The 16,776-nt window shown below is 40.1% G+C and overlaps 1 protein-coding gene across 1 annotated transcript; it reads right to left on the bottom strand.

Moving 5' to 3' along the window:
* Positions 1-4,950: 4,950 nt before the first annotated feature.
* LOC132779466 (somatotropin-like) lies at positions 4,951-11,163 on the bottom strand. The gene is made up of 4 exons (XM_060783156.2): positions 11,006-11,163; positions 7,429-7,545; positions 6,298-6,459; positions 4,951-5,151 (listed from the first exon to the last, which is right to left on the bottom strand). Exons 1-4 carry the CDS (start codon positions 11,087-11,089, stop codon positions 4,951-4,953), a joined length of 564 nt encoding a protein of 187 aa, XP_060639139.2. The 5' UTR covers positions 11,090-11,163.
* Between the last annotated feature and the right edge of the window lie 5,613 nt (positions 11,164-16,776).

Here is a 16,776-nt window from a genome sequence, read left to right as displayed (position 1 = left end):
CTACATTATCTGGATTCAGATAACCCAGTTTAAAGCAGATATTGTGGGATTTTCTGCCTTAATATTCTGGAATATAGGGCTGTGTGGAAGGGCCCTGAGGCCCCTTCCACACAGCCTTATAACCCAGAATATCAAGGCAGAAAATCTCACAATATCTGCTTTGAACTGGATTATCTGAGTCCACACTGCCAAATATTCCAGTTCAAAGCAGAAAATGTGGGATTTTCTGCCTTCATATTCTGGGATATAGAGCTATGTGGAAGGGCCCTTAGTTATCTGAGGCCCCTTCCACATAACTGAATTTTTTTTTTTGTCGTGTCAGGAGCAACTTGAGAAACTGCAAGTCGCTTCTGGTGTGAGAGAATTGGCCGTCTGCAAGGACAAAGCTCAGGGGACGCCTGGATGATTTGGTGTTTTTATCATCCTTGTGGGAGGCTTCTCTCATGTCCCCGCATTGGGAGCTGGAGCTGATAGAGGGAGCTCATCCCCTCTCCCCGGATTCGAACCTGCGACCTGTCGGTCTTCAGTCATAGAATCATAGAATCAAAGAGTTGGAAGAGAAGCTGGGCCATCCAGTCCAACCCCATTCTTCCAAGAAGCAGGAATATTGCATTCAAATCACCCCTGACAGATGGCCATCCAGCCTCTATTTAAAAGCTTCCAAAGAAGGAGCCTCCACCACACTCCGGGGCAGAAAGTTCCACTGCTGAACGGCTCTCACAGTCAGGAAGTTCTTCCTCATGTTCAGATGGAATCTCCTCTCTTGTAGTTTGAAGCCATTGTTCCGCGTCCTAGTCTCCAGGGAAGCAGAAAACAAGCTTGCTCCCTCCCCCCTGTGGCTTCCTCTCACCTATTTATACATGGCTATCATATCCCCTCTCAGCCTTGATCTGGAAAATAAAATAATGAGGAAGTTTTGGTATCTAATATATCAAGATCTAATATATCAAGATCCTGCAAGGAAGACTCCAGCAATACATGGAGCGAGAGTTGCCAGATGTTCAAGCTGGGTTTAGAAAAGGCAGAGGAATGAGAGACCAGATTGCCAATATCCGCTGGATAATGGAGAAAGGCAGGGAGTTTCAGAAAAACATCTACTTCTGCTTCATTGACTATTCTAAAGCCTTTGACTGTGTGGATCATAATAAACTGTGGCAAGTTCTTGGTGGGATGGGCATACCAAGCCACCTTGTCTCTCTCCTGAGGAATCTGTACAAGGACCAAGTAGCAACAGTCAGAACTGACCACGGAACAACAGACTGGTTCCAGATTGGGAAAGGCGTACGGCAAGGCTGCATCCTCTCACCCAACCTTTTTAACTTGTATGCAGAACACATCATGCGATGTGCGGGGCTGGATGAATGCAAAGCTGGGGTGAAAATTGCTGGAAGAAACATTAACAACCTCAGATATGCAGATGACACCACTCTGATGGCCGAAAGCGAGGAGGAGCTGAGGAGCCTTCTAATCAAGGTGAAAGAAGAAAGCGCAAAAGCTGGGTTGCAGCTAAACATAAAAAAAAACCACGATTATGGCAACAAGAATGATTGACAACTGGAAAATAGAGGGAGAAAATGTGGAGGCCGTGACAGACTTTGTATTTCTAGGTGCAAAGATTACTGCAGATGCAGACCGTGGCCAGGAAATCAGAAGATGCTTACTTCTTGGGAGGAGAGCAATGTCCAGTCTCGATAAAATAGTAAAGAGTAGAGACATCAGACTGGCAACAAAGATCCGCCTAGTCAAAGCCATGTAGTAACCTACGGATGTGAGAGCTGGACCTTAGGGAAGGCTGAGCGAAGGAAGATCGATGCTTTTGAACTGTGGTGTTGGAGGAAAGTTCTGAGAGTGCCTTGGACTGCGAGAAGATCCAACCAGTCCATCCTCCAGGAAATAAAGCCCGACTGCTCACTGGAAGGAAGGATACTAGAGACAAAGTTGAAGTACTTTGGCCACATCATGAGGAGACAGCAAAGCCTAGAGAAGACAATGATGCTGGGGAAAGTGGAAGGTAAAAGGAAGAGGGGCCGACCAAGGGCAAGATGGATGGATGGCATCCTTGAAGTGACTGGACTGACCTTGAAGGAGCTGGGGGTGGTGACGGCCGACAGGGAGCTCTGGCGTGGGCTGGTCCATGAGGTCACAAAGAGTCGGAGACGACTGAACGAATGAACAACAACAGAGCTATATTGGAAGGGCCCTTAGTTATCTGAGGTCCCTTGAATAAAATCCCACGTTTTCTGCTTTGAACTGAAATATTTGGCACAAAATATATGTTCACAAAGGTCAACATTGACACTGAAATACAACACCGCCTGAGCTCTGTGAGTGCAGCTTTTTTCCGAATGAAGCAGAGAGTGTTTAGGACCAGGACATCCGTAGGGATGCCAAGGTGCTTCTTTATAAAGCTACTAGTTGTCCCCTGCCACACATTGCTGTTGCCCAGTTTGTGTGTATGTGTATGTGTGTGTGTATATATATATGGTTTTGTGCATGTGTTATGTAATTTTTATTTTTTGGCTTTTTAAGTCTCTTCCACTATGTTTTTCAGTGTTTTAATGAGTGATAGACACTTGTTGGCCTGACAGGTGTATTGTGTCCAAATTTGGTGTCAATTTGCCCAGTAGTTTTTGAGTTATGTTAATCCCACAAACGAACATTACATTTTTATTTATATAGACTAGCCGCCCCCTGCCACGCGTTGCTGTGGCCCACATGGGGGTTCAGTGTGGGAGGTTTGGCCCAATTCTGTCGGTGGGGTTTCAGAACGCTCTTTGATTGTAGGTGAACTATAAATCCCAGCAACTACAACTCCCAAATGTCAAGACTCTATTTTCCCCAAACTCCACCAGTGTTCACATTTGGGTATATTGAGCATTCATGTAGAGTTTGGTCCAGATCCATCATTGTTTGAGTCCACAGTGATCTCTGGATGTAGGTGAACTACAACTCCCAAACTCAAGGTAAATGCCCTCGAAATCCTTCTAGTGTTTTCTGTTGGTCATGGGAGTCCTGTTATCCTACGTTTGGTTCAATTCCATCATTGGTGGGGTTCAGAATGCTCTTTGATTGTAGGTGAAATATAAATCCCAGCAACTACAACTCCCAAATGACTGTAGTCAGTGTTATGTTTCTAGTATTAACCAGCCAGATGTGTTAGGTAAGTCCACATCCTTCTAGATCAGTGGTTCTCAGTCTTCCTAATGCTGTGACCCCTTAATACAGTCCCTCATGTTGTGGTGACCCCCAACTATAATATTGTTTTTGTTTCTACTTCATAACAGTCATTTTTCTACTGTTATAAATCATAATGTAAATATCTGATATGCAGTATGCATTTTCATTCACTGGACCAAACTGGGCACAAATACCCAATACACCCAAATGTGAATGCTAGTGGGGTTGGGGGAGGATTGATTTTGTAATTTTGGAGTTGTAGTTGCTGGGATTTATAGTTCACTTATAATCAAAGAGCATTCTGAACTCCACCAGCGATGGATTTGAACCAAACTCGGCTCCCATGACCAATGGAAAACACTGGAAAGGACATTGACCTTGAGTTTGGGAGTTGTAGTTCACCTATATCCAGAGAGCACTGTGGACTCATGCGATGGTGGATCTGGACCAAACTTGGCACAAATACTAAATATGCCCAAATGTGAACACTGGTGGAGTCTGGGGGAAAATAGATCTTGATATTTGGGAGTTGTAGTTGCTGGGATTTATAGTTCATTACAATCAAAGAACATTCTGAACTCCACCAACGATAGAATTGGCTCAAACTTCCCACATGGAATCCTCATGACCATCAGAAAATACTGTGTTTTCTTATGGTCTTTGGCGACCCCTCTGACACCCCCTCGCGACCCCCTCAGGGGTCCCAACCCCCAGGTTGAGAAACACTGGTCTAGATATACTGCTTCTAGACTGGTAGGTTGCATTTACAGTAGGCTGGATCTACACTGGAATGTAATGCAGATTGAACTAAAATGCGACTAAAATGATCAAGGGTCTGGAGAACAAGCCCTATGAGGAGTGGCTTAGGGAACTGGGCATGTTTAGCCTGAAGAAGAGAAGGCTGAGAGGAGATATGATAGCCATGTATAAATATGTGAGAGGAAGCCACAGGGAGGAGGGAGCAAGCTTGTTTTCTGCTTCCTTGGAGACTAGGACGCGGAACAATGGCTTCAAACTACAAGAGAGGAGATTCCATCTGAACATTAGGAAGAACTTCCTGACTGTGAGAGCCGTTCAGCAGTGGAACTCTCTGCCCCGGAGTGTGGTGGAGGCTCCTTCTTTGGAAGCTTTTAAGCAGAGGCTGGATGGCCATCTGTCAGGGGTGATTTGAATGCAATATTCCTGCTTCTTGGCAGGGGGTTGGACTGGATGGCCCATGAGGTCTCTTCCAACTCTTTGATTCTATGATTCTATATGTTCAGTGTAAATCCATATAATGCAATTCAATGCAATTCAAATTGCATTATATGGCAATATAAATCTTCCCATGGTTATTATGGCCATTGGTAGAATCAGTCTCCCAGAATTTCCTTTAAAATATGTAATTTAGTATTGCCATAGGGTTGTTTCACATTGTGATAGGAAAGTAGAGTGGAAAGCTGTTTATTGCTTTCATAATATGCAGTTATCAATTTGAGATTGTGATTATTTTAAAATGAAAGCTTTTTTTATTTGCAGTCAGATAGCTTTTGCATAGGCTAGGCTTACAGCATTTATTATTCAGAGGCAAAATTGCACATTCATTTTACAAATATAAAGGTATACAGTATAGAGATGGCCCTCAGAACAACAGAGCTAGAAAAGGCAGCACACTTTATTGATTTGACTCAGGGTTGCAGGAAGTCATAACAGAGGGATCAGCAATACAGTCACTCCAGCAGGTGTTAGGAAACACAAGAAGTGAAGTGATGGAGAGGTAGAAACTTTCTGCCTTCAGATTGTGCAGTTAATTTCCCCAAAATGCCTGCATTTCATCACTTTTAAGTAGGTCTCCACCTTATGCAGGTCCTTTTTGAAGCAGGATAGGAGACCGTAATTTTTCAGCAACGAGCCTTCGTTCCGGAGATTGGATTCAAACTTCTCATAAATAGGTCTGAAAAGCTGAAGTCCCCGAGAGCTCCCATCCTCCAGTTCCTGTGAATAGCCACAAAAGAGTTAAATGGAGGTTTTTCAAAATGTATTTTGGCACGTTTATTTATTTACTATTTAGTTATTTGGACTATTTATCCCCATGTCTTCAGCCACAAAAGCACCCAAGAGCACTTGATAGTTCCTAACAAATTCTTAATTGGACAGCTCTTTATCCTCAGCCTTACATCTATATAAATAAAAATGTAATGTTCTTTTGTGAAATTAACATAACTCAAAAACCACTGGATGAATTGACACCAAATTTGGACACACTACATCTATCAGGTGAACGAGTGACCATCACTCATAAAAACACTGAAAAACACAGCAGAAGAGACTTAAAAAGCATAATAATAATAATAATAATAATAATAATAATAATAATACATTACAACCACATACATACACATAGATACACGCACAAAACAGATATACACAGACTGGGCCACAGCAACACGTGGCAGGGGACGGATAGTTCTAAATAAAACAGACACACAAGGAAAAGGGAATGGCCATGCATTTCTTGAAAATAGGGTAATTAAGGTGCTCCTACATTGCAGCAGTTTGATACCACTTCAATTGCCATGGCTCAATTCTATGGAATAGCTGGAACTGTAGTTTGTAGAGGCATCAGCACTCTTTGGCAGAGAAGGCTGAAGACCTTGAAAATTGCAGCTTCCATGGTAACATAGCATTAGGCCATGGCAGTTAAAGTGGTATCAAACTGCATTAATTTTATAATGTAGCTCGGGCATGGGCAAACTTCAGCCTCCAGGTGTTTTGGACTCTAACTCCAACAATTCCTAACAGCCTGTTCGAAATTGTGGGAGTTGAAGTTCAAAACACTTGGAGGACCGAAGTTTGCCATGCCTGATGAAACTGCACGCATGGTCTCCAAATCATTTGTGATTTTTATAACTATCTATCACTGCAATATATTTCTAAAGTCTACTGTATTTCTAGTATGTTCAGTCCAGTATATTTCTAAAGTGAAAAAGTCCCAATCCTAAGGGTATATTTTCCATGAAGAAAACTATTTTCTCATATGACTATTTAGATATTTCTGGGAAGGGAAGGAGCAGAACCCAAAGTTATAGAAAAGCCATTATTTAACCATGGCTCTTGACACCCTTGTTAGACTTGGCTTACCCTCATCAGAGCCAGAATTCCTTGTTCCAAGTCCTGAAGTTTTTCATACACTCTATCTGATGTACCAAAGACCAGAGTATTAGTGAACATCCTACTGAGGTGCTGTACAGGACTTAGCCATGACTGAATGAGGGTGAGCGAAAACCTGAGCAACTCCATGTCCTAGAAAGAAAGAGATCAGCAGATTAAGAAGAGCTGAATGAATGCATTCATATTTTCCACCACAAGATTGAGAACACAGGTCTTAAGTAATATTTGAGTGTGCAAGTAGGTCTCAGAACATCATATTTATTCTTCAGAGACTTCCAGGACCTGTAGAAGAGGTGTAACTGTGTTTGTTCAAGGTACCCAAGAACAAGAAGAAGCTAGGACTTTAAGATCATCTGGAGAGGTCCTGCTCTCGGTCCCGCCATCATCACAAGCACGGCTGGCAAGGACGAGAGACAGAGCCTTTTCAGTGGTGGTCCCTCTCAGTCTTCCAGCGACTCGAGGCAGTTTACAAGGCAAAATTCAGTGCCACCAAAAACACAATTTACAATATACAATATAAAAAGTCAACAACAATAAAATCATACCACTGTAATAAAACATAATTTAAAAGATAATCATTAAAACAATTTCCAGTGCTGTCATGTAGTTGTTCCAGCCTTGTGTTTGACACCTGTGTTGCAGGGGATCTGTTCCTGAGAGGGGCGGTATACAGATATACTAAATAAATAAATAATGAGTTTAATTATCCATAGTCTCAGAAGGGTTGATGGGAGAAGATGACAGTATGACCCATGGAGTTCACATAGATAATAGTGAACCATAGTAAAATGAAGGACTTCTGACCCAATAATACCTTAGAGTTGTACTACAGGGCCTAGAAAATCTCTAGAGAGGACATATGTTGTCTATGTGGATAAATGAAACAGTGAATATATGTTCTGCAGATACAGGGGGTGTATTGTGGAAACACAAGAGTATATTCCACAGATTTATCAGTATCTGCGTTCAAATAGTTTCATTGATAAACCATTCCTAGATCTTCGGGGAAATGAGAATTTGTGCACATGAAATTCAAGATTCCACATTCTGGACATTGGCACAGCTGTTCTGTGGAATAAGGCAATATGGGAATCTACTTACTGTTTTTTGCTGTGCATCGTCCTTTCCTGTGGGTGCAGGGATGTTTTCAGAAGAACAAATGGCAGACTGAGAGTTCTTGTTGGACTGCCGTTGGTCATCTGGGATGTAGGAGCGCTCCTGTACAAATTACATAAGATGTTATAAGAAAGTGAATGTTGTTGTCCATACAATTGACCCAGTAGAGGGGAAAGAAGGTGATAAGCAATGCCTTAGCATAGTGGCAAAGAGCAGCCAATTTTGACTGCAGTTCCCATTAGCTCTAGCCAGCAAAGAAGAATTTTGGGAGCTACAAGCCAACAAAGGCCAGTTTCAAGCCATCTCAGAAATTGATTTGTCCCAAAACAAGGTTAAGCCAGAAGTGTTGATCTAACCTTCATCTTTTGAATCACATATAGGCAATAAGCCTCATGAAAAGTAAAGCTAGCTGCATTTTTTCATATCAGGAGCAACTTGAGAAATTGGCCGTCTGCAAGGATGTTGCTCAGGGGACGGCCAGATATTTTGCCATACTGTGGGAGGCTTCTCTCATGTCCCCGCATGAGAAGCTGGAGCTGACAGATGAGAGCTCACCCTCCTCCCTAGATTCGAACTGTTGACCTTTCAGTCAGCAGTCCTTCCAGTACAAGGGAGAGCGATGTGCAACTTCTGTTTATATAGTCGATTGCCCCTCTGGGTCAGCTCTGTCTTCCATCTTTTCTGTTATTTCTAATGGTGCCCACAATGTTCTCCCTGAGGTAGCCATCTACATTTATTACATGGTAGGTCTGTATCTGTTTGAAAGGATCTCTTTCAGATCTGGGGACACTCTTACTGAGTTCAGGAAGTATGAGGGCTAGGTGTAGTTATTCAATGGCAAGGGGAGATGCACTGTGTACATGGCCAAATTATTTTAGAAAATGTTGACTTTCATATACTCCTTGTAATGTATAGTACAGGTTGAGTATCCCTTATCCAAAATGCTTGGGACCAGAAATGTTTGGAATTTGCATAGACCTACATAATAAGATATTTTAATATATGTTTAATTTATACCTTTTACACATAGCCTAGAGGTTGTTTTTATTTGCAATATTTTAAATACTTCTCTGCATGAAACAAATTTTGGGTACAATGAACCATCAAAAATTAAAGTTGTTACTTTCTTAACCATCCATGTGACTATTTCAGATGACTAAAATAGTAAAAACTTTATTTTCTATTCTTAGATTTCAAAATTCTGGATAAGGGATGCTCGGCCTGTGCATAGTGTAAAAGATATTGTTCCTTTGGGTTAATATTATCTAATACAGCATGTAGTTTCAATTTCAAATTTGGTGTACAAAAGGATAGAAGTGTAACCATCAACCTACGAGAATTATTTAAGAAAATTTGGGAACTCTCTGACATAGTTACATTAACTCCTCATTTAAAAATTGATCTAGCATTAGAACAATGGAAACTGGCATCTCAATATAATAAAAATGCCATAGGTTTAGATGATGGGAAGAACCAATTTAAAACGATAAGCATGTAAAATAATATATCTTTTGAAATGATTATAGAACTGAATTATTTAAGAAAATCATATAAAATTCATGAAGTCAACATAAATTGTCAGGTGACTTGAAGTCACATACACACAACAGTTTAAATTTTGATTATTGATCAGTATAACTATCCTCACTGCAGAATTAAATAGGAAGTTGTGTATATATGACTTTGTTTGCATTCATATTAATGTGTCTGTTTAATGCCATCTGTGCAATGTATATATTAATACAGAAGTTATCAAACTTCTAAAGATCTTTTGAAACATTACTTAGTATATGTCTCCCAAAAACTCATCTACTCCTACTAGTTCCAGAAAGTCTATCTACAGTTGTCAAAGTCCCAAAAAAGATAGTTTCTTCTTCTTTTACTACTTAAACTTAAATGGTGTTATTGTTTTTATGTTTATTGTTATTGCTTTAATGTTTATTGTTTTGCTTTATGAGATTTATTGATGTATTTGTTATGCTGTTGTTTTATTGTGGGCCTTGGCCTTTGTAAGCCGCACCGAGTCCTTCGGGAGATGTTAGCGGGGTATAAATAAAGATAATAATAATAATAATAATAATAATTTAATTTCTCCCCTTGGCATTCAATAGCAAACTGGGATGGTAACTAGTTCCTTGTGTTAACTTTTTGCTATGATTGAAATCATAACATTATGACGTAACATAAGGGAAGACTTCATTTCTTTTTCAGTATAGCTATTTTATCAACTCTACTTTCCTGCAATTTGAACCCATTGCTCTGAGTCCTAGTTTCCAGGGCAGCAGAAAACAAGCCTGCTTCCTCTTCCTTATGGCATCCTTTCACATATTATTTTTATATGGCTATCATGTCTCCTCTCAACTTCCTTTTCTGCAGGCTAAACATACTCAGTTCTTTAAGACGCTCCTCATATGGATTTGTGGTCTCCAGACTTTTGAACTTTTTAGTTGCCCTTTTCTGGACACCTTCCAGCTTGTCAATATCTCTTTTGAACTGTGGTGCCCTGAATTGGACACAGTATTCTAGGTGAGGTCTAACCAAAGCAGAATAGAAAGGCACCATGACTTTCCTCGATCTAGACACTAGACTCCTTTGATGCAGCCCAAAATCCCATTGGCTTTTAAAGTTGCTGCATCATATTCTTGGTTCATGTTCAGTTTGTTGTCCATGAAGACCCCAATAATTTTTTCACATGGACTGTTGTTGAGCCAGGAATCACCTATTCTGTATCTTTGCATTTCATTTTTTCTGCCTAAGTATAGTATCTTACACTTGTCCTTATTGAAATTAATTTTGTTTTGGCCCAGCTCTCTAATCCGTTAAGGACATTTTGAATGTGGATCCTGTCCTCTGGAGTATTAGCTATCCCTCCAAATTTGGTGTCATCTGAAAACTCAATAAGCATGCCCTCTAAACCTTCAACCAAGTCATTAATAAAGATGTTGAACAGTACTGGGCCCAGGACCGAACCCTGTGGCACTCCACTAGTCACTTCTTTCCAGGATGAGGCAGAACCATCTGTGTGTACCCTTTGGGTTTGGTTGCTTAACCAATTATAGATTTATCTAACAGTAGCATTGTCTAGCCCACATTTGACTAGTTTGCTTGCAAGAAGGTCATGGGGGACTTTGTTGAAGGTCTTACTGAAATCAAGATATGCTACATCTAAAGCATTCCCTGTATCTACCAAGCTTGTAATTCTATTGAAAAAGAAATAAGATTGGTTTGGCATGACTTGTTTTGGAGAAATCCATGTTGACTTTTAGTAACCATAGCATTCCCTGATGTCAGGCTGACTGGACAGTAATTGTTTGGGTCCTATTTGGGTATATATTTTAATATATTATATTTTAAATAAATATTTTAATTTTTGTAATCACCATCTATCTGCACAGCTAGGTTCCTAAAGTATGTATAAAGTGCTGCCTTATTTTTGGGGGGCCTGTTCCATTTCCCACTTTATAAATATGCATATCTCCATGCTAACCCGTTATTATACAGAATTATGGCATGGAAACCAAATGGATGGCAGTCCCAACCCAAGCAATATATCATGACTCACAAATTCTTTGAAGGTATCTGTGGCAAGCAGGTGAAGATGCTGGGCTCTTACTACTGCATTGGCAAAGAGGCTGGAGAGAGGCATTGTTGGGAAGGCTGTTGTTCCTCCAGGACATTGGACTACCAAGATAAACAAAGCAGTGACCAACAGAGTAGAGTGCCTAGGTGCTGCAAAAGAAAAGGGAGGCCGAGCTCTTTAGACTGAAATAGAGCATTTAGAAGACTCAGCTAATCTCTTCAATTTAATACCTTTATTTTTGTACCCCACCTCAATCTCCCCGTAGGGACTCGGGGCAGCTTATGTACAACACACTGTGCCTGAGACAACACATAAAATAAACACACAATATAATAAAAGATAAAACCAATAGCTTATAAAATAATAATTCAAGCTCAAAACACTACCCAATAACTTATGGTGAGAACTGTCTTAAAACATGGCCAACTGTATAATATGGGGAATGTGGATTTGGTTTCACAGGTCAGAGCTGAATGACAACCCATTTTTGCCATCAACCTAGCACAATATTCCATTTTCTCCTTTCTATTCAATTCTCAGCTATTTTGCAAGGGAGACAAATGTCAAACAGAGGCGTTCAAAGCTAACAAAAATGGTGCTCTTACCATTTTGGCATACAATCGTCCAAACCAGAGGACCAGAAATCCCATAGGAAGGAGGATGGAGAGGACAATATGATTATACAACATGCTGGCTGTTTGATGTGAATGCCCAATGTTGAATAAATCTACTTTTTAAAGGCTTACACAGGGAAATGTAGGTAGGACAATTAGTCAACAAGTAAGGATATTGTGGAGTTGGTTTGTTTACTTCAGAGTAACTCCCTGTTCTGCAATAAGTACTATTCCATTCAAACTTAGGTTAAATTGGAGCCATAAAGCCAATGAGCATGTTTAACAATTGTATCCATCTGTTCAAATCTGGTTCTAGTGAATACGCTCCTGGGAAGTTTAAGCATTTCTGTCTTTAGGCATTCGGATGTGTGAAAAGTGTGTTTGAAGCAAATTAGCCATTTCAGTGAGCTGGCTTTACTGAGGGTAGCAATGTCTTTCTAAGCCTCTATATCAGGGGTCCTCAAACTTTTTAAACAGAGGGCCAGGTCACAGTCCCTCAAACTTATGGAGGGCCAGATTATAATTTGAAAAAAACATGAATTCCTATGCACACTGCAATATATTATTTGTAATGCAAAAAACACTTAAAAACAACACAAAAATTAAAATGAAGAACTAGTTTAACAAATATAAACTTATTAGTATTTCAGTGGGAAGTGTGGGCCTGCTTTTGGCTGATGAGATGGGGTTGTTGTTGTTGTGTGCTTTCTAGTCGTTTGCACCAAACGCAGCAATGCACCAAACGCAGCATTGCCCAAACACGAATCAAGGAACATGAAAGGCACTGCAAACTACTTCAACCCGAGAAGTCAGCCATAGCAGAGCACCTGATGAACCAACCTGGACACAGCATATTATTTGAGAACACAGAAATGCTGAACCACTCTAACAACCACCATGTCAGACTACACAGAGAAGCCATTGAAATCCATAAGCAGGTGGACAATTTCATCAGAAAGGAGGAAACCACGAAAATGAAAAAAAAAATGGCTAATAAAAACTCTAAAATTACAACAGCAAAACAACAGAGAGGAAACCATCAGGGACAGCTAATCACCTCTCAACAAAAGATTTCCCCAGGCACTGCCAGGCCATCAAATGCTAATCAAGGTGGTCAGTTGAAACATTCACACCTAGCTCCAACAGACAAGAGTTCTTTGTCCCATCCTGGTCATTCCACAGATATATAAACCCAATTTTCCTAGTTCCAACAGACCTCACAACCTCTGAGGATGCTTGCCATAGATGCAGGCAAAACGTCAGGAGTGAATGCCTCTTGAACATGGCCATATAGTCTGAAAAAACCTACAACAATCCTCTGATTGTTTTAGTAAAATGGATTCACCCACTGGCTTTGGAGATCTTTCGCTTCTTTTGCAATTTTTCCTGTCGATTTGTTGTCACCATCACCTGACCAATGGACTTGCTATATTAGTAATGGGTTGAGTTAATTTGATCCTACACTCGCCACAGAATAAAACCTCTTGCAGAATGCACAACAAAGAATAGTTGTGAGTATTATATTATCTTTGTTTCACAGATTGTATATTTCTCTATGTATGGTTTATAATTCTTGCCACAATGTACCTTTGGTCACTATCTATGTCCCCTTAGGATCCACCCCACCAGAAGACTGTTGGTGAATTTCTCACCTTAAAAGTTGAGCCTTTTTTTGATAATTTGAGTAAGTAGAGTGTCTGTATACATTCTTACAAACTTGTTGTAACAAATTGTTCAATTGTAATTATGTGCCTGACGAAGACTCTTGTGAGTCGAAACCGGTAGCAGGTTGGAGTCATTTCATGTGACTACTGGAGTCTACTCACATGCAATACAGAAAGGACATTTTCTCAAATGAAGACTTTGCTTTATACTTCAAGAGAAGAACCAATTGTTTCTACTTATATGTATGTGGCAGTTTTTGATATGTGTATTTGTACATATACATTGAGTTAATTTAGTTATTTTCATATCACCACTATCAGTGGATTTTGGTCTCCACATAATTCAAGAAACACCAGGAAAAGTTTCTTAAAAAAAGAAACCGATTCAAATTGTATATTGTCAATGATTACAATTTGAAAGTAATTGTGAAATTACTTTCACAACTTCCAAAAATTCCAGAATGGAGCTGAATACATTTTTTGCAACTATACTATGTCTCAGTTGGGAATCTCACTGATGCTGCAACCAAGTACTCTGACAGACTATGTGGACCAAGACAGCTGGATAAACCAGTGCAAGATAGAATTGCTAGTACATGTGGACAGCATGGATATATTTTCATCTCTTCAAAACTGCTATCGTCTCTTGGACGAGGACATCTGATGTATATACCTATGATCAAGGTACATTTGGTTACAAGTTGGCCATCCCGACATTTTATCTCTGTACTTTTATATTTTTACTTGAAATAGATGTATACTGTATGTTGTGTTAATATTGTCTGTTTTGATAAGGCCAATTGGCTGATCAATAAAAATTGTTACATTTTGCTTCATTTCGTTAACCATTTCTTGCGTGGTACTATACAAGATGGTTGCTTTATAAGTTGATTAGCAGCAGTTTTTAACACTGAAAACTGCTTTAAAGGAGTGCTGAAATATCCGTGGAAGCTTCGACTTTCAAACCTTATATTTATTCTCTCATTTCTTGCTCTCTGTGTTGAATTTTATTTGAACTTATATCAAAACTATACCTTTCTCCCTCCTTGAAGAGCTAATTCTCATATTTATTTTTATATTTTTATATTCTGCTAAAACTCACAAACACACATTTGCTTAGCACTAACAGAAAATAATAATAATAATAATAATAATAATAATATAATCAGACAATTCTCAGATTTAATCTTAATTAGGATTGGCACTTGTATCATGCCACAGTTTCTCAGTCACACAATTTCTTTTTAAATATATATATGGTTTTCTTAGAATACATCAATACATCAATACCCCCAATATTATATTCCAGTCACACAATTTCTTCAGGTCTTGTTACCACAAAAGCAAAGTTATCATAATTTATAAAGTAGCAACTTTCCTATTAAAAATAATAAAAAAACATACCCAAAGCCATGTTCCGTTGACAAATCACTGATGTGTTCGAAGACAATTTTCTTTCTCTCACCTGTGTTGTCCATAGTGCCCTCTGAGCTGGTCTTATATACAAAACATATAATGTTTATTGATATGTGGCAGATTATCAGCGTACACTGATGCATATATGTAAAGGTTATCTATGTCAGTTGCTGACAAAGAAAGTGGTGAGGTCTGTACCATATCACTGTGACCTAGATGGATGAGGTGAGAGGTGTTGGTCTACTAGCTGTGTCCATCTGGAGTTTTTTCAACAGCACCAACATTTGCTTGCGACCGTTACATTTATAAACAATAATATCCATCACAATAAAACTGGACAGCTGAACAACGTAATACAATATCATGCTAATACAATATCATATCATGCGTAATACAATATCATGCAATATCATACAATACAATATCATGCGTAATACAATATCATGCAATATCATACAATACAATATCATGCGTAATACAATATCATGCAAAGTAATACAATATCATGCTAGCATACAACCTGTTTTATTGCTTTTAAAGCCTTTATGAATAAAAAGATTTTCACTTGATTGTAAAAAGAAAGCAAAATGGTACCTCATGGAAAAGGAAATTGCAGAGGTAGGGTGCCAAAACAGAAAAAGCTCTACTTCATAGGTCTGGTTTTCTGTACAATAAATTATAATATGTCTTGAGTATTGCTTTTGGTTGTTGGTTCTGATGTTCATTTTATATATTGTTTAATGTTGTTTTATTTTGTTATATTGCTTTTGTTATTATTTTATTAATATGTATTTTCATGTGATATGTTTTAACTGTTCTTTTGGGCTTGGCCCCATGTAAGCTGCCCTGAGTCCCTTCGGGGAGATGAAGGCGGGATATTAAAAAAAGTTATTATTGGTGAAACCCGAGGATGTGGACAAGATACTCAGAAGAATGAGGTCAACCACATGCATCCTACACCCCTGCCCATCCTGGCTTCTAAAGGAGGCAAGAGGGGGATTGGCCAAGTGGGTGAAGGTGGTGATTAATGTCACCCTTCGGGAAGGCAGCATTCCAGCGAGCTTAAAACAAGCTGTGATAAAACCGCTGTTGAAAAAAACCATCACTGGACCCCACTCAATTTGTCAACTATCGACTAGTTTCCAGTCTCCCCTTTTTGGGCAAAGTCCTAGAACATGTGGTGGCTTCACAACTCCAGGTATTCTTGGAAGACATGGATTATCTGGATGCGGCAAAGTCTGGCTTTAGGCTGGGACATGGTACCAAGACAGCCTTGGTCGCCTTGGTTGATGATATACGCGGGAAGCTAGACAGGGGGAGTGTGTCCCTGTTAGTTCTGCTTGACCTCTCAGCAGCCTTCGATACCATCGACCACAGTATCCTTCTGAGACGCCTCGCGGGACTGGGCCTTGGAGGCACTGTTTTGCAGTGGCTCCGGTCCTTCCTAGAGGGTCGCTCCCAGAATGTGTTGTTTGGGGACAACTGCTCGACCTCATAACCATTGTCTTGTGGGGTCCTGCAGGGTTCTACATTGTCTCCCATGTTGTTTAACATTTACATGAATCGCTGGGGGAGATCATCCAGAGTTTTGGGGTGCGGTGTTATCTGTATGCAGATGATGTCCAACTCTGTCACTCCTTCCCACCTGCTACTAGGAGGTTGTTCAGGTCCGCTGTGACAGTCTGGTTGAGGGCAAACAAATTGAAATTGAATCCAGACAAGACAGAGGTACTACTGGTCAGTCGCAAGGCCGAACAGGGCATAGGGTTACAGCCTGTGTTGGACAGGGTTACACTCCCCCTGAAGACGCAGGTTTGCAGCTTGGGTGTGATCCTGGATTCATCGCTGAGCCTGGATCCTTAGGTTTTGGCAGTGACCAGGAGAGCATTCGCACAATTAAAACTTGTGCACCAGCTGCGCCCATACCTTGGGAAGTCTGATTTGGCCACGGTGGTCCACGCTCTGGTTACATCCCATATAGATTACTGCAACGCGCTCTACATGTGGTTGCCTTTGAAAACAGCTTGGAAGCCAAAAATGGTCCAGCGTGCGGCAGCCA

Source organism: Anolis sagrei, chromosome 6 (genome assembly GCF_037176765.1).
Source record: "Anolis sagrei isolate rAnoSag1 chromosome 6, rAnoSag1.mat, whole genome shotgun sequence".
Taxonomy (NCBI): Eukaryota; Metazoa; Chordata; class Lepidosauria; order Squamata; family Dactyloidae; genus Anolis; species Anolis sagrei.
The sequence above is the reverse complement of the archived record's forward strand: the minus strand, read 5'-3'. Positions and strand labels throughout refer to the sequence as shown.